Below are 25,821 nucleotides of genomic sequence, written 5' to 3'. Positions count from 1 at the left end.
ACCTGTATCGTTTTGTTGTGGTTTCCCCTCTTGTGTTGTCTAGGTCTTTTTCTTCAACTTTTAAAAGAATTTATTAGCCGGGCGGTGGTGGCACACGCCTTTAATCCCAGCACTCGGGAGGCAGAGGCAGGCGGATCTCTGGGAGTTCGAGGCCAGCCTGGTCTACAGAGCTAGTTCCAGGACAGGCTCCAAAGCCACAGAGAAACCCTGTCTCGAAAAAAAAAAAAAGGAATTTATTGATGTTTTGTACCACTTGTGTGCCTTGTACTGACGGAGGCCAGAAGAGGTCCTCGGATCCCTTGAAACTGGGATAAACAACTGTGAGCCACCATGTGGGTATGAGGAATCATACTGGGGTCCCCCTGCAAGAGCAACCGGTGCTCTTAACCTCTGAGCCATCTCTCCAGCCCATCTGGATCTTTTTTAGTCACACCTGATTGTCACCTGCTTCGAGGAATTCAGTCTTTCCTATTAGAGATGATTTTTACATCTGACCAGAGAAAGAAAACCGAAGTCCCCTCCAAGCACTTGTTCTTTTACAATACATCTGCCTTGTGCCTGACATAGGTTATCCCTGTCATAAGTTATAAGACACTTTGTCCACAGGGGAACCACCGGTTATTTTAACCCTCCCAGTATCTGTTCTTCCACAGTGAAGTCAACACCAAGCAGGCCCCCTGCGACTTGGAGGCTCCACCTCCTCGGACCTTGGCCCTCTGGCCTGACCATCTCCTAGGCTCCCTTTGGTTCCCTGGTCTCTCTGCTGAGCCCTGAACTCTTGGACTCCATGTGTAGATCACACCCTGTCTGGAGGACTGGACTCTTGTCCAGGAAGGCTCCTGCACTCAGAGATTCACACAGCCAGCTCCCACACTGCTTTCAGGGCCATAGGAGATGGGGAAAGCATCAGACCGCTCCGGGCTGCTGTATCATACCCTCCCCTTTACATTATGTTTTTTTTTGCATAGCCAATATCACTAACCAGCTGCCTAGTTTTCCTTGGTTGCCTCTTACTTTGCTGCTCTCCCCTGAGAGCTAAGCTCCGTCCAAGGGAGCGGTTCTACTTTTCTCTTAACTGCTGTGTGTGCACTTAGAGCAGGGCCTGCCAGGCAGGTTGCACCGCCCCCCGCCCCCCCGCCCCCCCACCCCCCGTGGATATGCATTAGCTGGGGGTGCAGATGAGTAAATGAACACATAGGCAACCCCTACTTTATCTCTGTGGCTAGCTAGTGGTGTGGTTTGTTTGTTTGTTTGTTTAAAACATGTTCTATTGCTAAAAGCAACTGCAGAATGTGTGTGTGTCTACATTTCTTTGTATACACCAGTTCAGACTCTCAGACACGTTGTAAAGAAAAAGTAGTAATTTCTAGAGCAGAGAAGAAGACCATCAGAGTTGTGAAGGACACTGGTCAGCCAGAGCTCGCATCTCCCCTAACTTCAGCCTCGGTAAATCTGGCTGAGCCACACTTACCCTTTACCCAACCCCCACCTCTACCTAACCCGCTGCTGCTGCCTCAGGTGGAGGAGGGCCCTGGGGGCTGAGACAGGAATGAGTCACCTCCCCGGCTGCGGACGCTCCTTCAAGATTGCAATCTCAGCTCCTAGACTCTTTGCCTTTTTATTCACCTGGGAAACACTCCCAGCCTCGCCCCCTCCTTCCTTCTTTGAATCAAATTTTATTCCTTCTCAGGCAGGTGAGGGCCAGAAGGGTCTCCGTCCCCTTCTGAAAGCCTCTGTTTGCTAAGCAAACGCTGCCCCTGCAGAGACCCTGCAGGCTCAGGTTATAACTTCCTTTCTCCTCCACCCCAGCCCATTCCCTCTACCCTGCCCCCTATACACACATACTTCCTAACCAGCTTTGCGGGCAGCCTGGCCCCTAGGGGTAAGCCTAGCTCAGGGAAAGTCTTCCGAGGCTGCTGTGAGCCAAACTGTAGGATTTGGGGAAAATAAGTAGGGGCTTGAATCATCTTCGCTTTTTCCGTGGAGATAAAAGTCATGACCATAACATAACTTAGTTCTTAGTTTCCAGCGGTGAGACAGTTGGTTCCTTCTTTCGGCGTCTGTTTCTGTGATGCCTTCTGAGTGCTGGATTACAAATTTAATATGAGATTAGCTGGGTTCAACTCCTTCCCATCCCAGATTTAGGCCCTCTCTGGTCCCATCTTCCTTTCTCACCGGTCTACCTTAAAGCTCTATGTAGCACCGTACAGGCTGAGATTCGTTTTCTTTTAAAACATTTAGAGGAATTAATGCATATTTCCTTTGGCACCCCAATAACACCGGTCTCCATAGATAGAATTGTGTGTCCTTGTTAAACATACAGATAGGTAAAATCTCTCTCTCTCTCTCTCTCTCTCTCTCTCTCTCTCTCTCTCTCTCTTTTTCTCTCTCGGCTTGTCATTTTATCCAAATGCTTTGAACTCACATCTCTACAGACTGAGCCAAGAGAAGTTATGTCCTCAGAGTTTCACTAAGTTAAAAGAAGCACACGTGGCTGAAAAGACGTTGGGTGTTTTCTGCGCAGTAGGTGTGAGATCTGTGATAGCTGAATCTGGGCCATGTACAGGACCCTATATTCTGTGCTTTACGGTAGGGTTTCTGCGTTTGCTGTTAGGTTTGCTTTGCTGAAACTTCTCACAGCTGACTTGATTACCAGCGCTGAGCCCTGACCTCCACTCCCTCAGCACTTTAAAGGTTAATTTTGTTGGCGGATCGGATTTCCCTCCAGGGCTGGGGGGAATGGTGACACTCTCCTCTCTAGTCCCTCAGTAGCAGATTCACAGGGTGCTGTGACTGCCTGGCCCGGCGTGGGCGGGACGGCCGGCTGCAGAGACTGCAGTCCCCAAAGAGTCACTCGGCTTCTGGCTTCTTTGTCCAGCGTTCTCCAGGGACCATAATGTAGTGTCATGCTCTGGCCTAAGAACCTTACCAGGTAGGACAGTTTCTCAAAGTTCTGGGACTAGGGATTGGGGGGGAGGGGAGGATGCCTTGTGGCTCCTCGGCTTGGCTAGCATTGAGAAGCCGGCAGAGCAGGCAGCGGGGCAACTGCCAAAAATCACTGTATGTGTGTGTGTGTGTGTGTGTGTGTGTACAAATCCCGCCTCCCCACCTCCTCCCCTTTTAACCTTGATGGCTTAGAGGTGGCTGGGACACACCTAGACATTTCTGCCAGCCAGGGTGCTCCAGTCGGCTTATCAAACTAGGCTCCCGAGCCTGAAAGACTGAGTGTTGATCACCCAGCTGTTGTCTCAAGTCTTCATTCCAGGTCTTTTTTGGTTGGTTGGGGGAAGGGGAGCGGAGTAAGCTGGAGTGGCCCACACAAGGGCTGTTGGTGGCTTGATTAAAGTGGATTGTGAGATTTTGTTTAGAATCTAAGGGAGCCTGATGAGGCTGTGGTTGTGTTTACTAATACTGAAAATTACCAAGTGGGTCTTTTTTTTTTTTTTAAAGCTTCTGGAAATTAGGTCCCAGAAGTGTAATGCTGAAACTGGCATGATCAGTTTTAACATTACACTCCAGATACATACATATATATCTATTCAGAAAAGGGTAAGCCTAACCAGGGAGAAGAAAATTATTATGGCCACTTACTGTGTACCAAGCATCTGGCAGACACCCTCTCCTTTACTTTTCCTTGTGAAGCCTGAAAGAGCATGCTCGATTTTGAAATGAGTCAGTGGGAACTCAGAGACGTTAAGTCAGTCAGCCAAGATCACACAGCTCACAGGAACGTGACTGTACAGAGGGTGTTTCCTCTGGTTGGGGATTCCGGAGGGCATGCTGCGGCAACCTGATTAAGAACCTGCTTGTTTCTAGGAAGGTGAGGGCCCTGGGTTAGGAACAGCCCTGTTCTGCAGCAGAACCGAGCTGCCGGGAGTTCTGACCTCCTGAGGCTCCTGTTCCATGTAATGGCCAGTGTTGTGGAGAGCTCAGACTACTGGTCACATCTGGGAAGGCCGGTGACCTTGGAGCTGGCCAGGGACTGCCGGCCTCCTTCCAGGCAGCTGAATGAGTCTTAGAGGGGGAAGATATCCAGCCTGCATGTTAATGGTCCCCAGGCTTTGGCAGCAGCCCTATACGTGTATGGCTGGGTCGTCCTATTAGCTACGGCCTCACTTCTCGTCACTTGTAAGGCTGATTTTGAGGGGTAGGTGGAAGTTTTCTTTGCATTTATTGATTTGTATGCATGTGAGTGTTTTGCCTGTTTGTAAGTGTGCTATATACTTGCCTGGAGAGCGCTGGATCCCCCAGAACTGGAGTTGCAGGTGGCTGTGAGTCACCATGTGGGTTCTGAGAACTGAGCTAGGGTCCTCTGCGAGAGCAGCAAGTGCTCTTAATCACTGAGCCTGCTCAACAGCCCTGAGGGCCCGTTGCTCTTCCTTCCTTCCTTCCTTCCTTCCTTCCTTCCTTCCTTCCTTCCTTCCTCCCTCCCTCTCTCCCTCCCTCCCTTTCTCCCTTCCCAGGTCTCTTTATGTAGCTCTGGCTGTCCTGGAACTCACTACATAGGTCCACCTGCCTCTGCCTTCTGAGTTCTGAGGTTAAAGGCATGCCCCACCATGCCTGGTGAGGCGTAGTTTCTTGACCTAGTTCCTTATCTTGCCATTTACTCCAGAAGGCGGAACTTTAAAGGAAAGCCCTTGCCAGCAAAGAGGGAGCCTGCCACCTCTGCCTCTCTGCCTGCTGCCCTGGAGCAACCGTGTCTCTTGTGTATTCAGCTTTCTAGAGCCCTAAGATGCATTGGGAAATAAGTGGAGGTTGGGGTAAGGAGAATTAAATGAATGTTGGTACCCCACACACCCACCCACCTCCTGAGACTGGGATTTGTCTCCTCGCCCCATTTTTTTTTTTTTTAGCTCATTGAGATGTTTTCAAATAAACGGTGACTCTTCAGTGTCCTTGGTTTGCAGAGCAGGTGGAAGTTCTGATTTCTTACATAACCCTCCCCTCTGCCAAAGTAAATGGATTAACTTTCTCCCTGTACATGGTTCGCAAGAGCTCTGGAATCACTTGCGAGTCCGCCAAGCTGGGCACCTTCAGCAGCTTGCTTGGCTTCTGTAGCTCCCCTTCCACATCCATGACAAAAGGAGGCCTCGATAGTTTGCACTTGCTAGGGCAATGCCATGGGCTGCCATCGTAGGACTCGGGGCTGTGTCCGGATCTGATATTGAGACTCCTCTCCCTAGTCAGTGTTCACCGTTGTTTTCATTGGTTGCAATGGCTGAATTCTGTGGATGCTTAGGAGAAACGTGCCTTCTGGGAAGCTGAAAATGAGGATGAGTCTGTTGAGAACCTTGGCCCAAGATGACTAGGAACTGGCAATGGCTCAAGCTGAGCATGGTGGAGCCTGCGAGGAGAGAAGGCTTTGTGTGGCTGAGGTCAGCAGACACTCTGGTGCCTGTGACAACAATGAGAGCCTGAGGCATCCAGACCAAAGCCTGGGGTGTTCAACCATGCCGAGCCCCTGAAAGCAGAGGGAGAATTTCACGCTTCCTCCCAGGGACCACCTACTTGTCCAGGAATGGGTTAGCAAAATGGGACAAAGGTGCTGTGGGATGAAACCTAAGCCTGGAGCCTTCTCATCGCTGCTAAATCCCCTCTAAGCCTTCTTGGTGGGGTTTCTGTTTCCCTCTCTCCCAAGTGATTGGGCTTGCACCTGGCACCATCCATAGACGCGCTTTTCCCCTGGGACCTTGTCCACTAATCGTAACAAAAACCATATGCCTCTCCCCATACACACGCGTGTGCACACACACACACACGCACGCACGCACGCACACACTTTACTGCCTGTTTCACAGTGTCAGTGCAGTGGTACCTCCCTCCCATACCTTGCAGGTTCCCCACAACCTGGGCCTCAGCTGTCCTGTGCTGGTGCTCTCTGATTTGCCTGGAGAGCTCTGCACACCTATTAAACCCTCTGTCTCCCCCCCCCCCCAAAGAACCGGACCCGGTGTCATTAGCACAATACCACTTGGGAGACCCAAGTCTCCCAGCAATGAGGGTGTTCTAACAAGGTAATTGCCAACTGGATTCCAGCAGAGAGACCTAGTTGGTTGTTTCTCTGCAGAGCTGGCTCAGCTTCCTGCCTCGTGAGTTTAGTGGCACCCTTGCCCCCTTCTAGGTCAGGCGAAACTTGTTGACTTCGGGATTTAAACTCTGCCCCTACAAATTTCAAATTAAACTTGTGGGTCTTTTTTTTTCTTCTTCTTCTTTTTTTTTGTACTAGAACTGCAAACAGCATATGTTAGCTTCAAAGAGAGGCGGCTTGCTTGTGTTTTTTTTGTTGTTGTTGTTGTTGTTAGTGGTGGTACTGGGATTTTTTGTTTGTTTATTTTGTTTCTTTGGTAAATTTTTTTTCTCCCAGTGCTGGGGGTCCCAAGTCCTCATGCTGTTTCTGAGCTACATCCACACCCCACTTAACTTTTAAAATAAAAGTAGCTGTGTCTTCTGAGCTGTGGGCTTCTAAGACCTTCTACTATATACTGACTGGGGATGTGTCTTACAGTCTGTGAAGCGAGGGCTGGGGCAATAGCTGAGGGGGGAGACTTGTGTTTGAATTCCCAGACCCATATCAAACTGGACACACTGAGGATTTAAGTCTGGGATCTTATGGCTCCTAGGACTGTGGGCTAGACTGGTGTATGGGCTAGCCTGGTGTAGACACTGGCACCGAGGCCCAAACAAGGTGAACACCATGTTGAGTGTGTCCTTTGATCTCCATTGACTCTGTGGTCTGCATGCAGCCCTCAGGCAAGAACACGGGCACGCGTACACAAACATACACAAACACATGTGGTGTGCACATCACAGTCAAAACACCTGTAGAGGACACTCACTAATCCACTTCATAGGTTCCCACTGCTCTGACCTTTGGCCTGTTTTCTCCAAGTCTGTTTCCTCATCTCAGGGACACTGGGATAAAACATGTTTAATAATAGCAGAATACCTAAGAGGCTGTGAGTGCTGCCTCGTGTCTTGATTTGAGAACTATGAGAACTGAGAACGAGAGGAAACCATCAACATCACTTGGGTCCTTTATGAAAGGCTTTTGAAGGCTTCCCTAATGGAACCCTGGAGCATCTAGGGGTTAGTGATGCTCTGAGTCAGCCCTATGGTGGGGAAATAGTTAACATACCTGTTTGGTCGGAAATGCAGGAAGGCAACCTTTCCCTTTCTTTTCCTGGGGTTTTCTGGTAAGCTTAGCGCTGCCCTTGCTCACTCATCCACGCAGAAGGACCTCATTCCAATCAGGCCCGGGGGTTTCAGGGAACAATTGCCTTGAACAATAGCCAGAAAACAAGTTCCACCAGTCTGGGCTTTTTGCAACTGAATGCAGCTGTCTGGCTGAGGCAGGGGGTGGGGGCGGGGTGGCCGAGTGGGCTCCGCTGGGACTCCACAGCTGAGCTGCTCGAAGGGCTAGCAGGTAAGGGCTGGAACGCGTGGAGTTTAGTTAAGTGCCGAGAGGCCCAGGGTGGTTCTGAGGACACTGAAGTCTAGGGAGGATCCCGCCTCTTATGGGCTGTGCTGTGCAATTAGTTTTTACAGTGTCATTTAGCACATCTTTTCCTTGAACACAGTGCATTATCTCTCAAGGATCCTATTTGAAAATCTTAATGAGCCCTCCCTCTCTCCCTCCTTCAATAATTCCAGAGTCAGGGCGTGTAAATCTGGGTGGGAAGATCTGACCGCTGGTCCCTCTTACCTTGCCAGTCTGTTTTGAGTGAGATGCAGAGTTGTAACTATGTTACCACATTGATTCAAGATCATGGCTGGTTCTGTTGCTTTTAAATTGCCCCAACACCCAACTCCTAGCTCAAACTTGCCTTCTCCTGCCCTTGGGGTGATCATTCCCCCACCAGAATTCCGGCTTGGGGCAAAGCCGGAAGTGTGCAGAGATGAAATAATTTACGACCCTGTTACCTGCAACTTTCATGCAGACAGTCTGCTTTTGTGCTGCTGAACGCGTGCTACCAGCATTTGAGTGGCACCTGAATTCCCGACTCCGGGATGGCCTCAGCTGCTGAAACTGAATCTGGGTTCATGGATATATCTACTGAAGTTTGGGGACCCTTCTTTCACATCTGAATTTTCTCCAGGGGTGGCAGAAGCCAATGTGGGCACTGTAAGAATCTTGGTTCTAAGGAAATTGCTGGGTGCTGGCTGCCCCTGTCTCCTCCCCATGTCCCTGATTGCCAGGGAGAGGTTTGGTGCTAAGGATGCAGCTTAGCAAGTGAAGGATTTGAAGGTCTGTTTGCCGACTTTCTTCCTGGTGAGCTGGGGGAATGGGGTTTCAATCCCTTCTTCTGAGGAGGTTCTGGGTCCTAAACAGAAACGGAAAGTGACAAAAATATCATTGGCCCAAGTCTGGTGTGTCCGACAGACATTGTCTTGGTGAACATGAACACCAGGCTGGAGCCTGTCCTGTGTCTGTGAGGAGAGAGTGTGGTCTGACGTAGATGCTAACGCGGGGAAGTGACTGTGAAGATTATGTAGTGGGTTTGCAGTCCCTGAGTGCCTGACCATATGGGGCAGTGGGCCTGAGGCTTCCTAGGGGGTGTTGGGTGAGAGAGCATGTGCTCTTCCAGATGACCTGAGTTCTATGCCCACACTAACACAGAGGCTCACAAGTGGTGCATAGACATACTCACAGACAAAACATTCATAGATGCACAGATTTTTTTTTTAATTTACAAAAGATACCACTTAGGGCTTCCTGACAATGGCGTACATGCAAAACATTGTATCTATTTCCCTGTACCCTGTAGGCATAAATGAATCAATGGGTAAAGAAAACACTTGCTTCTCAAGTGTGAGAGCTGGATTTTGGATTCTCAGCTCCCACGGCAATGCCAGGGAGCGAGGCCAATTCCAACTGTTGAGAGAGAGAGGCTTCAGATGAGAGGCACTGCCTCAGTACAGAAGGTCCAGAGTCCCTGAAGGGGCCTCTGCAGAAGACGAACCTTGTCTGAACTCTCCCAGAGCATGGGTCCGGGGAAAGGTGCATGACTGTACATGGCTGGGAAGTGGACCGTCTGTGTTGACTGTTCCCGTGTTTCTATGGAAGCATCCTCATCATTCTTAAGCCAAAGAACTGGTTATCTAGGATCTGTACTGAAATATAAAAGAGACAGGGCTACCCAGATGGCTCAGCAGGTGGTGATGCTGCCAAGCCTGCCCCCTAAATTCACTTCTCAGGACCCACACGGTAGAACAAGAGAACTGACTCCTGACCTCCATGTGCGCACCACGGCACCTACACACACACACAGAGTGTAAAATAATAATAATGAGTGTAATTTTTAAAAATCAAAGGGAGGAGCTGGAGAGATGGCTTAGTGCTTAAAAGCACTTGCTGCCCTTACAGAGGACCTGAGTAGTTGAGTTTCCTTGTCCGACAACTCACAAATGCACGTACCACCAAGTCCAGGGGACAAGAGAAGGCAAGAGGAAGGAGGAAAGACACGGAAATCCCACCTCCACAAGGCAGTTGAGAATCTGTCTTTGAAAGCCTTAAAATGCAGAGCAAAGGACCACAGAAGCCTCTAAGGAGCCAGGGGAAGCTCTTGTTTACATAAATAACAATTTGTGTAAAAAAAAAAAATTCGTTCATTTGGGAAACAAAACTTTCTTAAACAAGCAAACAAAAAGCCCCGGCGACAACAACAAAACTCACAGGGTCTCACATATTCGAGGATTGCCTTCAGTTTAGTCTGTCTGGGGTAGTCTTTTTTTTTTTTTAAGATTTATTTATTTATTATGTATACAACATTCTGCCTCCATGTATGCCAACACGCCAGAGGAGGGCACCAGATCTCATTATAGATGGTTGTGATCCACCATGTGGTTGCTGGGAATTGAACTCAGGACCTCTGGAAGAGCAGACAGTGCTCTTAACCACTGAGCCGTCTCTCCAGCCCTCTGGAGTAGTCTTGAACTTCTTTTTTTTGTTTGGTCGTTTTTTGGGGGTAGGGTTTCCCGGTGTGATAGCTCTGGCTGTCCCAGAACTCACTTTGTAGACCAAGCCTTGAACTCCTCCTACCTCCATCTCCTGAGTGCTAGGATTATAGGTTTGTGCCACCGGGTCCTGTTTAAACAACACTAGGGATCAAAGCAGGGCTTTGTGCAAGCACTCAGCCAACTGTATGGCCTCTGTGGCCTCCAAATCTACCTTGATAGAAACATGTTAGCCTCAGAAGAGCATCTGTGTGCAACAAACAGCCGTCTAGGGCGAATGTAGTGTAATACTCAATAAACTGAAGTTTCGATGTTTAAACCTGGATTTCTTAACAAGACGTACCGAAGTCAAATATTTCTGTGTAAATTCACAGTATTTCAGGGTCAGCGCATGGCTGCTGTTGCAGGTGGTCTGGGTTTGTGGTCTCAGCACAGGCATAGTGGCTCACAGTTACCCTGTAACTCCAGTTCCAAAGGGTTTGGCACCCTCTTCTGGCCTCTCTGGGTACCAAGCGCACAGATGGTGTGCGCGCGTGTGTGCGTGTATGTGTGTGTGTGTGTGTGTGCATGCAGGCTAAAGACTCACACACATAAAATAAAAACAAATTTAAAAAACCTTTTTACAAAAATATAATATCTACTTGCCGATTGGTACCTTGTTAATTTAGACTTGGCTATTCAAACTTACACAATTCTATTTGCAAACTTGAATTATTAAATCTCCTTGGACATTTTAAAATATGTTTATGGTTTGAATCCACCTGGCTCCCATAAGCACTTCAAATTTCTAGCAAGGCAGTTGACACCGGAATAAAGCTAAGTCTCTCTAAGCTTTTAACTCTTGGTAGCAAATAGATTATGTAAAGTAAGATATTATTGTCAACATTTTGATTCTTTTCTTATGTTTACTTTATGTGTATGGGTATATTGCCTGAGTGTATGTAAGTACACCATGTGTGTTCAGTGCCCAGGGAGGCCAGTTGCCCCAGATCTGTCCTTACAGACAGTTGTGAGCTACCATATTTGTGCTGGGAGCTGAATCCTGATTCTCTGCAAGAGCAGCCAGTGTTCTTAACTGTTGAGCCATCTCTCCAGCCCCTCAATTCTTTTTTTGTAACCTTATTCTAGTTTTTAAATCTTTCATTTAATCTCACATCCTTTCAACCTATGAAGATGGGGCTGAAGAAATTTTTCCAGAGAATCTTGGGTTTGATTTTCAGTGCCCACATGGTGGCTCACAACTGTCTGTAACCACAGTTCCAAGAGGGTCCAACCCTCTTTTCTGTCCTTTGTGCGCACCAAAGGTGAACAGACATACAGGCAAAACACTGATACACACCAGATAAATAAGATATATATATATCTTTTTTTCAAGAAAGGATTTTTCTGTGTATCTCTGGCTGTCCTGAAACTCACTTTGTAGACTAGGCTGACCTCAAACTCACAGAGACTCACCTGTCTCTGCCTCCTGAATGCTGGGATTGAAGGTGTGTGCCACCACTACCTGGCTATAAATAATATTTTTAAAAGATTTATTTATTTATATGTATACAGTGTTCTGCCTGAATGTATCCCTGCAGACAAAAGAGGGCACCAGATCTTATTATAGATGTTTGTGAGCCACCATGTAATTGCTGGGAATTGAACTCAAGACATTTGGAAGGGCAGCTAGTGCTCTTAACCTGAGCCCTCGCTCCAAACCCCATATTAATCATTTCTTAAAGCTGTGAATCACAAGACTGTTTTGGAATGCACTCACGGGCATCCATGAGTAGAGGCTAGACCAGTGCTCACTGGCCTTTCTAAGCTTCATGTAGTGACATGGTGGCTTACTGTTATTTATTTATTTATTATGTATACAACATTCTGCCTCGATGTATGCCCGCACGCCAGAGGAGGGCGCCAGATCTCAGTACAGATGGTTGTGAGCCACCATGTAGTTGCTGGGAATTGAACTCAGGACCTCTGGAAGAGTAGCCAGTGCTCTTAACCTCTGAGCCATCTCTCCAGCCCCGGCTTACTGGTTTTTTTTGAAGCTTTAAAAATCACATCCTCCCAACTCCTGTCATCTCCGGTGGGCTCTTATTGGATGGTTTTTCCTTTGTTCGATTTGAAGCTAGAACCCAGGTGTGGTTAAATCCCACTGAAGAACGGCCCTTCTGTTCCCAAGTGGATCCCCCCGTGTCTTTAGCCCCCAGGGTTGCTCTCTCAAATCCTATCTCCCCATTTTGCGGTAAATACACAACCTTTTATTTTTTGTTTCGTTTTGTTTTTCAAGACAGGATTTCTGTGTAACCCTGGCTATTCTGGAACTCAGTGTGTAGAACAGGCTGGCCTCACACTCCAGAGATCCACCTACCTGTCTCTGGATTAAAGGCATGCTCCTCCACCACCCAGCTGCAACTTCTGGATTTCTTTCAAGTCCTAACCTTAATCCCTTCTCATAACTTGTTTCTGTATCGGTTGCCTGATTCGAGTTCATCGCCTCCGCCTCCCAGTCCAGGTTCCAATGTCCTGATTTCCTAACCGCTTGACTGCATCCACTGACTTCCGTCCCACTCCGTTGACATCTCACTTCCCACATTCCTCACGTCTGACTCTCAGCTACACGTCTGGAGCCACTCACAAATTACAGTTCCCTGATAGTTGGTTAGCACGCAAGTTCACCAAATAACAAGCCTAAGCTAACTGGCACTGCACAGGAGCAGATCACTTGGTCCGCACATTCCTCCCCACCACCCCCGTGTTTCTGACTCCAGATCTGACTGGTGCCCCAGAAGAATCATCCACCCCCGACCCACAGCGCCCATGGGGCCCCTGCTCTACTGCTGTATCCCCTCTACTTTGCACAACAGCTTTATGTTCTCCTGCATTCTTTGCAGCCTTCCAGGGTGACTTTTGAAAGCCACATGGGCTAGCTGAGTGGCTGGACCGAAAGCAGGCTTTCCCCAGCCCCTGGTCAGCAGAGCTCGGCATTTAGAGGCAGATGCCTTCCAAGCTAGGCTAGTGGAGTGAACTACAGCTTATTTATTTATTTTAGAGACAGGGTTTCTCTGGAGCTTTTGGTGCCTGTCTTGGAACTAGCTCTTGTAGACCAGGCTGGCTTTGAACTCAAGGAGATCCGCCTGCCTCTGCCTCCCGAGTGCTGGGATTAAAGGCGTGCACCACCACCGCCCAGCTGAACTATAGCTCCTTTTGAGGTGTGTGTGTGTGTGTGTGTGTGTGTAGGAAAGGCTCTCTTGGCTTTTTAAATTTTCAGCTCCCCATACTTGGAAGGCTTCCTGACAACCTTCTTCAAGGATTTTTAGCAGTCCTTATAGGCCACACGGGGCAGTAATCTGATTAAGTCACTGCCTGGGTATCAGTCCTGTCCTCCCTGCCTTGTGTGACCTTGAGTTCGTGACCTCCTGGGAAAATGGACCACATCATGTGTGGTGTGCACAGAGGATGTCGTGGGAGGCGGTTGTCACAGTAGAGAGTGACACTGGAGATCCACCATGACTGGATCCTGACCCGCTCATGTCTCTCTAGCTGACCATGTACATGGCACCCCACCTGTCCAAGCCTCAGTTTCTCTAGCTGTCAGTAATTCCGCTGTCACCAGCTCAGCTAGAACGGTGCCACGCTGACATTGGCAGTTTACTTGATGGAACCCACCCACCCATGGTTTCAGTTCAGCAAGTACTTATTGGACACTGGCTATGTGCCCATCATCCCACAAACAAAGAAGAAAAATATATCATATTGGGGGTAATAGAATGGGATGGCCTTTCTGAAGTCATGACACGTCCACTGAGACCTAAAAGATGAGGAGGCAGGGACAGCCAACGAAAGCCTTGTGAAGGAAAACAGTCCTGGCTTAGAAATGAAAGAAGTCCATGTGCATAAGGCTGTAAGCTAGGATTGGAGAGGGACACCAGGTGCACCTCAGGGTGGGGGGCGCAGGGGGGAGTGGCAGCCAGAGACCTTAAGGAAAGGAGACACCTAGGACACCACAGGTTGTGGGGTGATATGCTGGACAGAACTGCCCGTGGATGGATGTGTTTTGAAAAGGGCAGTGGTAAGGTCTGGTGCTTGGTTAAGTGTGATGGTGTTGGGAGGTGGGAGGCAGTGATGGGGAACCCAGGATGGAGGATCATTGCCAGGAAGGGGTTGGCCTCTCCCTCTTAGAAGCTTGGAAAGGGGAGAGTCTTGTTCTCTCTGTATGTACCTGGGATATTATGAAGACAGAGCTACTAATAGAAGGGGCTGGTCTCTGGGGATACTTTGCACTCCCCGTCCTCAGGTGTTTGTTCTGGAGAGGTGAGGTGCGTGGCGGGGGACCATACAGCAGCTCTCCCGCCCTGCTCCCTCTCTTCCTCCCCTGTCAATCTTGCCCTGCCCGCTCCCCCCACCCTGCCCTGGAGAGGAGGTTCAGCAGGCTTCCCAGAGTGAAGGGATATCACCAAGGTTTGTAGCTTCTGCTCATGAATCCACCCACTCTGGTGAAGTGGGACCAGACCGTTCGCTCAGGTTTCCTTGTAGCTGAGTCTCATCTGAGCAGGGGCCCCCTGGGAGACACTAGGTCACAGGCTGGGCCTTTTCTAGACCAAGCTTCTCTAGAAGGTGGCTGAGGATATTTTTGTCTTGCCAGCTGGGATGACAGCAGCTCCGTCAGCAGCGGCATCAGTGACACCATAGACAATCTCAGCACGGATGACATCAATACCAGCTCATCCATCAGCTCCTATGCCAACACGCCTGCCTCCTCCCGGAGAAACCTGGATGTACAGGTAAGAACAGTTCTTCCCAGCATCCTTCAGCTTGTGGTGATCAGAATTCCCCGGCTATAGAGAGGGGAGGTCCAGCCGCAATGTCTGGTCTCTGGGTCCTCTCGGTAGGAAAAGGGTACCAGGTAGTGGGTGATACAGAGGGGCAGAGCAGCTTCACACACACTAATAAACAAGCAGGGAACAAACAGAGAACCGCTCAGTTTGTAAAACGTAAGCCTGAGGACCTGAGTTCAACCCAGAAACCACATTTTAAAAAGCAACAAACCTGGATGTGGTGGTGGGCATCTGAACTCCCAGTGCCACAGAGGCAGGTGGATCCCTGGGGCTCGCTGACCAGCCAACCTGGCCTGCAGAGCAAGCTCCCCAGTTATGAGAGACCTGTCTCAAAAAAAAAAATGGCAGACAACACTTGAGGAATGGGCGCTAAGGGTGTCCTCTGGCTTCCACATGAGTGTTCATACATGTTCACACACACACACACACACCCCCATGCACCTTGCTTGAATACACAAGCATATGTACACACACCTCATTGAAGATCATAAGCAAAGGGCTGTTGGTTCCCCTGGTGTGGATCCTAGTCCAAAGTGTCTCTCCTCTTTCTCACAAGAGCCATTGCTGTCTGTGAGCTCAGGTCTGATCTGTAGGGAGTAGAACAGAGGTTAAGAACGGTACACTGGGAAGTCAGTATGTCCCAGCCTGAGGCTGGGAACTGTCTATCTATGGCGTCTGTGTTTCACAGCCCTTGCTTGCGTGTTACTTGTTGCTCCGCCCACACTAATTACTCATATTATTATAAATCATTATTATATTATTATAAATGACATTCCATCTTTTGTTTTAAGACGGGTTCTCCTGATTGTTGATCCCTACTTTACATCCTCAGTGCTGGAATAACCACACTTTGCTTTATGTAGCACTGGGGATCTGAACCTAGGGATGTGAGAATGTTAGAGGCCATTCTACCCAAATCCCTTAATCTATCTTCCTTCCTTCCTTCCTTCCTTCCTTCCTTCCTTCCTTCCTTCCTTCCTTCCTTCCTTCCTTCCTCCCTCCCTCCCTTCCTTCCTTTCTTTCCTTTCTTCTTCCTCCTCCTCCTCCTCCTCCTCCTCCTCCTCCTCCTCCTCCTCCTCCTCCTCCTCCTCCTCCTCCTCCTCCTCCTCCTCCTCCTCCTTCTTTTTGGTATTTTGAGACAGGACTTCTCTTCCTAACAGTCCAGGCTGGCCTCAAACTCTGCCTCTGCCTCTCTCGAGTGCTGGGATTAAATGTGTGAGCCACCACTGCCCAGCTTTCTTTTTGTTGTTGTTTGGGTTTTTGTTTGTTTGTTTGTTTTGGGAGAGTTTTAAGATGATCCAGATTGGCCCAGAACTCTTCTGCCTCTGCCTCAAAATACTGAGATCCCATGTTTGCACCACCATACCTGGTTTTAATTTTTTTTTTTCAATTACACTGTTGCACGCAAAAACATGTACCTAGCTCCTGAAGGTGAGAAGCTGTTTCTCTGCAGGAGCAAGCTCCTTGACACAGGTCCCCTGTGAGCAGTGTGTAATAGCAGCCACCAGTTACACTAATCTAGGATTTGACATTTCAAACACAGCTCAGTTCTGTGGACTCATTTTGGCCCTCGCTGTGTTCCTTAGTGGCTGGCCGTCACTCTGTAAGGCTGTTTCACTGCAGGCCAAGTATGGTGTCGTCCTCGTGGTTTGTTACCAGCACAAGGCCAGCTATGGCAATTCTGGTGTGGGTTAATCCTTTGGGGGCTGATGTCTTGGGTGAACTACTGAGAAAGGCTGAGACTTCTACCCCCTAGCCACCAGCATGGCCCTTCCCTCTTTCCCCTCCTATCCTCCCACAGCCTCTTCCTCCTCAGCTGCATCTTACTTTGTACAGGTAGGGGCCTTGTTGGAAGCCTCTGTTTCAAAGGTGTCTCTCCTTTTGTGGGTGGGGCTAAAGAAAAGCTGTATTGGCAGTGTGGGGATGAAAGGCAGCTGCAGACTACCTGGGGCAATATTTTAGGCATTGTTTTTGGGATCACCTATTACCACTAGCATTCTTATTTTAGAAGTAGGCGCGTGCTTGTATGTTGTTGTTACCCAGACAACAAGAAGGAGCACTAAGATTTCGGGGTAAATACTTTGTATCCTGACCTGAGCGGTCATCGTGTGACTGCTGATTTTCTGGAATTTTTCAAGTTGTGCCCTGAAGATTCTCAGTTGCTAAAAGGATGTGTGGTTCTTGCAGAGGACCTGAGTTCAGTTCCCGGCACCATGGTGGGTGGCTCATACTGCCTGTAAGACTAACCGCAGGGGATCTCATCCCTTCTTCTAGACTCTGTAGACACAAGGACTTGGATGCTCACATACACACACACACACACACACACACACACACACACTAAAACTTTAAGAAATAGTATTGCATCTGCAGGATACACGGACTGCTTTCCTGACCCACACGAAACCCTGGCTGGGATCCCCAGCACCACATAAATAGAATGTAGTGACATGAGTTTGTAAGCTCAGCACTTGGGCTTACAAAAATTAAATTTTAAGTAATTTTAAGGAGGCAGGATCAGCAGCATCAACCTTGGCTCTATAGTGTGGTAGTGAGTATAGGGTCAGCCTGGGCTATGTGATGTATGAAACATTGTCTCAAAATTACACACACACACTCCCAGCCATGTGTAGTACACCTAAAAAAATAATTGTATTTTACAAACAAACTAAGCCATACTCTCTGAGAATGACCACCGACTGGTGATCAGACCCAGATTAGTGACACTCAGCCAGCCTAGGTCCCCGCTGGATGCAAAGTATCAGTATCATTTTTCTTTTTTTCCTGATACACGCTCTGTATTTAAGATATCAGCAGCCACTGAACTTGCAGACTGCCCTTAGACACAGAGGGGAGGAGTGAGGAGGTCAGTCATCTGGGGTAGGCAGGTTACAGGAAGCACTGAGACAACAGGAAATCAGTGTGGTACCCCTGCAGGGGATGGGGGAGCTCCGGGTGATCAGGGGGATCTGGGAACACCGAATTGGAAAGCCCTCCTATTATCTGCCTCCTCCTCACAGGCAGAAATTCGTCTGCAGATCCACTGACACCAAATAAGATGCCTTTCTCACACATGCATTTGAACTTGGTACAGGCAAACGCCTTGCCTCATTAACAGCACTTTGCTTTCTTGCAGATGTCACAGGGTGCTGTTTCAAGGTTACTACACAGATGTCTTAGTCAAGATCAAAAGTAATTTTAAGGGATAATGGGGGTTCGCTCTTCATTGGGTCGGTTATTTGCCCTCTTACAAATCTACCCAAATTAAAAATATTAAAATGAGAGTTGAAGAGGGTCTGGGTTGCAGAAATCCTGGCTATGGCATTGGCTACCCATATGCCTATTGTCGTGGTGCTTTTAAATGGACTTTTTGTGACATTCCCTTTGTTCCTGTCCAGGGAGCATCTCAAAATATTTGACTTCACATTCTGGCAGCCTTGCGCCTCCTCCCCCTCAGGCTGTCAGGAATGCTAAGGGCCATTACCCCTCTTTGAGGGAATCTAAGAGGAAGATGCGCCTGCACCCTCCCACTCCTTGGTACGCTCATCGGGGGTCTTGTCACATAATGCTTTACCCTGGGATAGTGGGTTGCACAGTCCGCCAGGCAGGACACACGAGGCAAGAGAGGGCTTGGTGTTCCCACAGTACACACAGCCTGCCTGGGAATTTCTTTTCTCGAAAGCGCAAGGAGCTACCAGTGCGCTGATGGAAAGAGGAGGAGACAGAAGGAAAGGTGAAACTTCTCTGAGGGGACTGTTTCCCCCGGACACTGAGGAGCAATGAAGGTACCCCACAGGCCTTCCTGGCCTGCTTATGGGCACCCCGAGCCCTTGTGCTCAGGGCTCAGTGTGAGACACAAAGTCCTGAGTGAGACCTGAGCCCCTTCTGCATGACCACCTCTAGGAGAGCCGGTGAGTCCAAGTGCCAACTGTGGCATCAGAGAGGAGGGGGACATTGAAGTCAAGTGCTCCAGGGGTTGAGTTTTTAACCCTGTGACATCCTGGGATGGCTCAGTCAGAGCCTTCTCATTCACAAAATAATGGCCCTGGTCTGTCAGCAGCTTGCCAGCTCTGAGCATGCTTCTCCCACAGTCTAAGCTGGTGAGCTTCTCTGAGGCCCCTCCTTTCCCTCTGTGCTTGCCTGCCTTTCTCTGTCTCCCTTTTTTTTTTTTTTTTTTTGTCTCTGAGATGCTAATTCAAAGGGCAGCAGGCTGTGATGGATTTGGCTTGTAGTTTCAGAGCAATCTGCCTTCCTTTTTGCAGCACCTTGTTCTCCAGGCTCTGGGCTGGTGCAGGGGGTTTTAGCAAACATCTCGATGTCTGCCGTACATTCATCCACGCATTCAGTCCTTGGCCGCTTAGAGTCTTCCGGGATTTGTGGAAGGCACTAATGCAGGTGCTGGGGTGGTGAGCTGCCTTTGCCAAAAATTTTCTTTCATTTTCAATGCCCAAAATTTTTGTTGTTGTTTTTGTTTTTAAACAAAATTCACAGGGGTAAAATATATAATTCTCAGCTTGTTTGTTTGTTTAACTCTAAAGGCAACAGAATTAGGACTAATGTGGCCAGGGTTGCTGTCCTATATGTCTTAGTATCCTCTGGACGCCAGGCTATCAGGATGGCAGGTTCCACATAGCTGGAGATAGGCACCTGCCCACCTCCCTGGGAGCTACTGATTCTGACTTTGGGCTAGTTACTTCTCTTCAAACCTGCTTCTTTCTTAGAGGTGTTTACAACATGAACTACAACTCAGTCTCAGGATGAACTGAAAGTGTCTGAGGGTCGTAGTGTCTGGGGACACAAGTAACGGGTGATGTCACTGTGATTCTTTATATTATGGGGGCTCCAGCTTAAAGCGCCCTTGTCATCTAGGCCCGCAGGGGATTCAGTATCTAGATGCTCAGGCAGCTAAAACCCTGTTTTAGGTCTGTAAGACATGGAGGAGGTAAACACTAAAGACACAGCAGGGCGCTGGGATTCTCAGAGCTGGAGAGTTTGGTGAGGAGAAACTCTGCTTATGAAATTCTTCCATGCTTAGCTCTTCAGTTCTCTCTCTCTCTCTCTCTCTCTCTCTCTCTCTCTCTCTCTCTCTCGGGTTCTCTGTTCAATCCCATCTGTTTGATACCCATTGTAATAGCCTTCGAGGTGGGAAGGAACCCAAGCCCTCACACAGGGTGGATGATCAAGCAGCCAGTGCTGGAACTCAAGCCCCCTGGGCTCTAAAGCCAGTGCCCTTCCCCTTTGGGGCCAGGCTTCCCTCTCTGGGAACACTGTTCTCCTCTTTGAGGTCCCACAGCTGGCTTATCTGCCCTTTTCCCATTTACCTGTTGATGATCAAGGAGACATCCAAAAGCTTCAAAAGGCGGTAGGACCACCAGAGTGCTGACCTCCTGGCCCTCCTATTATAAGCTCTGGGAACAGAGAAACCGCTTTCTTCCATTTTAACTTCCAAGAGATACCACCGCTGGTTACACATGGCTCCAGAGGATTTGCTAAGGATGTGTGATTGCAAACCTGTCAAGATGTCCGAGACAAGCCCTCAGCTGCAGAAAGGAGGTTGGAAGAGTTCACACCCTGCACCAAGTTAGGGGGGTGTGATAGTTGGAGGGCTATTCCACCAGAGATGAGAAGGCCAAACCATGGAGGAGACATGTGCACTCTCTTGATGAGACTGGATTTGGCACAGGGGCCAGCTAAGGCTGCTCTCGGCCTGAGCTTGAGACAACCAGACTGCCTATAAAAGGAGAATCTGCTAGGTGTGGGTATTTTTAGTAGGTGCCCCAGGCTTGCAAAAGGTTGCATCTCTGTGGGCTTTAGTCAAGGACTGCACTATACTACAGGGGTTAAATTATGAGCTTGGCAATTGGAGAAGTAGAGTTCCCACAATGGCTTCTTCATTGTGCAAACTTGGGTGAGTCTTTTTCCCACTCAAAGCCTCGGTATTCTGTTATTTTCTTGTGGGTTTTCGCTGAGAAATATATCAAATGATAGTCTCTTTCTTTCTCTGCCTGTCTGTCTCTCTCTCTCACCAGAGTCTCATGGAGCCCAGGCTGGCCTCAAACACCTTAGTAAAGCATGACTTAGAATTTCTGATCTTGCCGTCTCCGTGTCCAGAATGCTGAGATTACAGCGTACTACCTCACTGGGTTTCTGTGGTGTTAGGGATTTGGAAAACCAGGCATCATGCATATTAGGCAAACACTCGGTCGACTGAGTGATGCCCACAGCCCAAATGCTTGTATTTTCTAAATAATTAGAAAATGTGTTTTTATTGTTGCCAGACATGGTGGTATGGTACACATTTCTAATTCTCACACTTGGGAGGCAGAGGCAGGTGGATTTCTTTGAGTTTGAGGTCAGCCTGTTCTTGATAGAGATGCATAGTGAGACTCTGCCTCAAAAAAAAATTCATTATTCTCTCTGTATGTACATATGCCATGACGAGTGCGTGGATTTCAGAGGCCAACTTTGTGGAGTCGTTGTCTCTCACCTTTGCGTGGGTTCCAGGAGTTGAACTCGGGCCACTGGTACCTTTACTTTCCAGCCATCTCGCAGGCCCCTGGAGCACTGCAGTACACAGTAAGCTTAGGGTTTAGTGTGGCTGTTATTAGCTGCACCACAGTGTAACTGTGGGAAAGAGGCCTACAGACGTTGAGAAACACACAATATAGCCATCAAGTCCGAGAAAGGTACTACAGCCTCAGGTTGGCTTAGACCTTATCAATCCCTAGGTATCAGGATGTGCTCAAATGTGAGTTCCGGGAGGAAGAGGCTTTGAATTTTTTTTTTAATATTTATTTATTATGTATACAATATTCTGTCTACATGTATTCCTGCAGGCCAGAAGAGGGCACCAGACCCCATTACAGATGGTTGTGAGCCACCATGTGGTTGCCGGGAATTGAACTCAGGACCTTTGGAAGAGCAGGCAATGCTCTTAACCGCTGAGCCATCTCTCCAGCCCCTTTGAATATTTTTTGAAGTATTCCCAGGACAGAGAGCTTCCCTGGCTCCTGGTAGCCATCACACCTCACCGTCGCAGGTTTATTTATGTCTGTGTATTCCATCACTACTTCAAGATGACCATAAACTCCACGAAGGATGGGGACTGGTCTTACAGGTTCAGAGACACTAAACATGTGGCCAACAGTGAGCATTACATTCATTTTAGTCCAGTGAGTGCCGGAAGGACGTGGAAGAAGGAAACTGGGCTGAGGTCACTGAGTTGGTGATCACCTTTGAAGTTAAGATGATGGTAATCTTGCTGCCTCCCGATTAGCTTTGACCAACCCGTGCCAGGATTGTTTTCTCAGGCGTGTCGTGGCCTGAAGTGTGCAGTCGCTGTGCACGCATCTGTTCCCAAACCTTGGTTCTGCACAAAGATGCGGGACCTCTCCTCTGCCTCACGCGGCTGAATATGAAGCTGTCCCTTCCCCTGATCCATCTCTGGTACCTGTTATGTGGCCGAGGCTCCGTGTGTGTTTTAGGAAGGAGCAAGCACGTGAAAGCCCCTGTGGGAGGCTGTCGTGGGTGGGTGGCAGTCACAGGGGAGTAGGGAGAGAAGAGGCTGAACAGGGGCTTCCAATCAATAGAGCTTTCATCCAGTCAGGCCTCAGGCCAGGTCTTGCCTAGGTCACATTCATTTCCCACCTTGCCTGCATGGTCCCCTCTAGGCAGCTCATATAGGGGGGACTTCTTTTTCAAAACGGTCAGCTGAAAGCATTGGTGACTTCTCCTTTCCCATAACCTCCCCCCAGCCGCAAGCCCCAGGGCCCCCAGAACATTCCAGCTCCCTTTGTGTCCTTCAGCCCCGCAGTTCATTAACAGCACAGTCCTATCTCTTCCTCGGCTTCATGGCCAGCAGGTCAGGCTCTTCCAAAGAAAGTTGCCTAATGATCTCACTTCTCCGAGGACTGCTGCATCGTGGGGAGCGCAAGCTCAGAAACAAAGCTGGGCTGGAGAAGGCACCATTGCTATTGCCGGTCCAGTGCTTCCCGGATCAGATTGGTGGAGTTCACAGGCTTGCTCCCTCCCTCTCGGGTGTTAGATTGTCTGGCAAACTAGATGCAAAAATCTCCCTGCTGGAGGAATGGCAGGAAGATGCAGAGCAAAAGGAAAGGGGGCATGCTGGTGCTGGTGGAGATGCAGAGTCAGGGTTGGAGGGGACTATCCGCATGTGGCAGGGTTGGGGGACCCCTTTCCTATCACCTCCCCTCTTCTCTGCCCCTAGCCCCTTTACTCTCTTCCTGCCCTACTCATTGTTCCTTGAAAAAAAAAAAGGAAAGAAAGCAGAAGATGCTGCCACTGTCCCACAAAGTAAGCAGATAGTCTTTCTACAGTCCCTGGACTGGCGCTGCCTGTATGGGTGAGCTCTAATTCAGTGTCTGTCCACAGACTGACGCTGAGAAGCACTCCCAGGTGGAGAGGAATTCCCTGTGGTCTGGTGACGACATCAAGAAGTCAGATGGAGGCTCAGACAGTGGAGTAAAGATGGAGCCGGGCTCCAAGTGGAGGCGGAACCCTTCAGACATGTCAGATGAGTCAGACAAAAGTGTGTCTGGCAAGAAGAACCCCGTCATCTCTCAGACAGGCTCATGGCGGCGAGGCATGACAGCGGAAGTGGGCATCACCATGCCAAGGACAAAGCCATCAGCTCCGGCTGGCTCCCTGAAGACCCCAGGGACTGGTGAGTGAGCTGCCGAGATAGATCATGGTGGCTTTGCTGGGGGTATTACATTACAAGTGACTTCTTCAGGTTGCTGCTTGTTCACAGCCATCCTTACTGGTGTGTGTGAATGGTTGTGAGCATGTGTGTGTGGTGTGCATGTACACAGCGAATGTGTGAGTGCCAGTATATGTGAATATGCATAAGCACATCAGGATAACCCCAGGTATGTTTCTCAACGCCATCATCTGGGGTTTTTTTTTAATCTTTTCTCTTATTCTATCATCTATCTATCTATCTATCTATCTATCTATCTATCTATCTATCTATCATTTTTGTTTGCTTTTGATCCACTGTCTAGCTATGGCTGTCTTGTTACTCACTCCATATATGAGGCTAGCCTCAAACTCACGAAGATCCTCCTGCTTCTCCCTCCCAAGTGCTGGGATTAAAGTTGTGTACTACTATGCCCAGCTCCACCTTTTATTGTTGTTGTTGTTGTTATTATTATTATTATTATTATTACTGTGAGCCACAATCTCTCACTGGCCCGGAGTCACCAAATAGGCTAGGCTAGCTGGTGAGCAAGCCCTAGGTAGGCATCCTCCAGTCTCCACCTTCCCAGCACTAGAATTATAAGTATATTCCGTCACAACTGCCCTTTTTAAGGTTGGTTCTGGGGCTCTACCTCAGACCCTCATGCCTATAAGGCAAGCACTGTACAGACTGAGCCAGCTCTCCTAGTCCCATAACAGTTTCCTTGAAGGTTTACGTCCCTCGTTCTCTCGAAGGAGGAGTGTGCCTGTGAGTCCAACCAAAGTCCCATGTGGGTTGTTTCCCGCTGTGTATCATCTGGCTCGGTATTTGGCTCCACGGCTCATCAGCCGGTTAACACACTAGAACCGATTCCTCAAGGCTGTCCTCTGGAAATGTCAGGGTCCGTGTCATGGACATGAGGCAAGAGGGCAATGTATGATAGAGTCTCTTGTGCCTGTGGATGTACCGACAGCTTCCAGGTTTGGCTCTGTTCTGAGTGAAATCAGTGACACTTCCTAAAAAGCCCTCGGTGACAGCAGCAGATGAGGTCACCATTGTGCCACGCTCTCTCTCCTGACTTCCCCAGGGTGCTGCTCTCCTTTCAGGAGCAGAGAGATCTTTAGAAGGGCCTGCACCCTAAGCACACTAGCCCACAGAGTCGCCATTCTTGGTCTGACCTCACTGGTTTCTCTCTTAGGAAAAACAGACGACGCCAAGGTGTCTGAGAAGGGAAGGCTTTCACCCAAAGCCTCCCAGGTCAAGCGCTCCCCATCGGATGCCGGCCGTAGCAGTGGGGATGAATCCAAAAAAACCCTCGCCAGCACCTCTAGGACGCCCACTGCCAATGCCAACAGCTTTGGGTTCAAGAAACAGAGTGGTTCCGCCGCCGGGCTGGCCATGATCACAGCCAGCGGGGTCACCATCACTAGCAGGTCTGCCACACTAGGTAAAATCCCCAAGTCATCCGCCCTTGTCGGTCGGTCCACGGGGAGGAAGACGAGCATGGATGGAGCCCCAAACCAGGACGATGGGTATCTGTCTCTCAGCTCTCGAACGAACTTACAGTACCGGAGCCTGCCCAGGCCCAGCAAGTCCAACAGCCGGAATGGGGCAGGGAATAGATGTAGCACCAGCAGCATCGACTCTAACATGAGCAGCAAGTCGGCAGGCCTGCCAGTGCCCAAGCTGAGGGAGCCCTCCAAAACATCCCTGGGCAGTTCTCTGCCAGGACTCGTCAACCAGACAGACAAGGAGAAAGGCATCTCTTCAGACAACGAGAGCGTGGCTTCCTGCAACTCCGTGAAAGTGAACCCGGCCTCCCAGCCAGTGTGCAGCTCAACGCAGGCCACTCTCCAGCCAGGGACCAAGTATTCAGATGTGGCCTCTCCCACACTCCGCAGGTAAGCAAGCAGAAAAGAGTGGAGCCCAGGAGGGCCACAATACACAGCCTGGCCCCCTGGGCTAACAAACTCCGACTTTGTTGTAAAGCAATCTGCGGTGCTTCCGTTCTCGGTAAGGCTGCGTTCAAGGCCAGCTCCCACCTGCAGGTCTGCCGTCTGTGTGTTAGTTTTCCCATGCCCGGATGGGAGACAGAAAGTTGTAGAATCGTGCTTCCTGAGTTCAGCCCTTCAGGGTGCATTTCCCAGCCCTGCCTCGGTGTCCTCATCTGTTCGTTGGAGCTGGTTGTATCCTCCTCAGCGTTCCTTCTAAAGTTCATCTTTGTGGGCTGTGCTTGGCTGTGGAGGGCACCCAGGGAAAGTTAGTGGCAGTAAGGGCGAGTTCCTGGTACACTTTCAGATCCAGAGTTTAGCTCATGGGATGGAGCCATGTTGTTCTCTTATC

The 25,821-nt window shown here is 49.2% G+C and overlaps 1 protein-coding gene across 15 annotated transcripts in view; it reads left to right on the top strand.

The window, feature by feature from the left end:
* The window catches only part of Nav2 (neuron navigator 2), a 615,193-nt gene that overhangs the window by 529,480 nt on the left and 59,892 nt on the right, over positions 1 to 25,821 (top strand). For 14 of the 15 annotated variants that reach the window (XR_012908349.1, XM_075953182.1, XM_075953180.1 and 11 more), the window contains 3 exons: positions 14,588 to 14,726; positions 23,172 to 23,463; positions 24,677 to 25,379. Coding sequence is in view for 14 of the 15 variants with exons in the window: in XM_075953182.1 (XP_075809297.1) it covers positions 14,588 to 14,726; positions 23,172 to 23,463; positions 24,677 to 25,379 (1,134 nt within the window). In the remaining variant the exon portion in view is untranslated. Of the gene's footprint in view, positions 1 to 2,684; positions 2,933 to 14,587; positions 14,727 to 23,171; positions 23,464 to 24,676; positions 25,380 to 25,821 lie in introns of those variants that run through there. The other variant, XM_075953185.1, reaches the window with a different exon arrangement.

This window comes from Microtus pennsylvanicus, chromosome 18 (genome assembly GCF_037038515.1).
Source record: "Microtus pennsylvanicus isolate mMicPen1 chromosome 18, mMicPen1.hap1, whole genome shotgun sequence".
In the NCBI taxonomy this organism is placed as follows: Eukaryota; Metazoa; Chordata; class Mammalia; order Rodentia; family Cricetidae; genus Microtus; species Microtus pennsylvanicus.
This window is presented reverse-complemented; position numbering and strand designations above follow the sequence as displayed.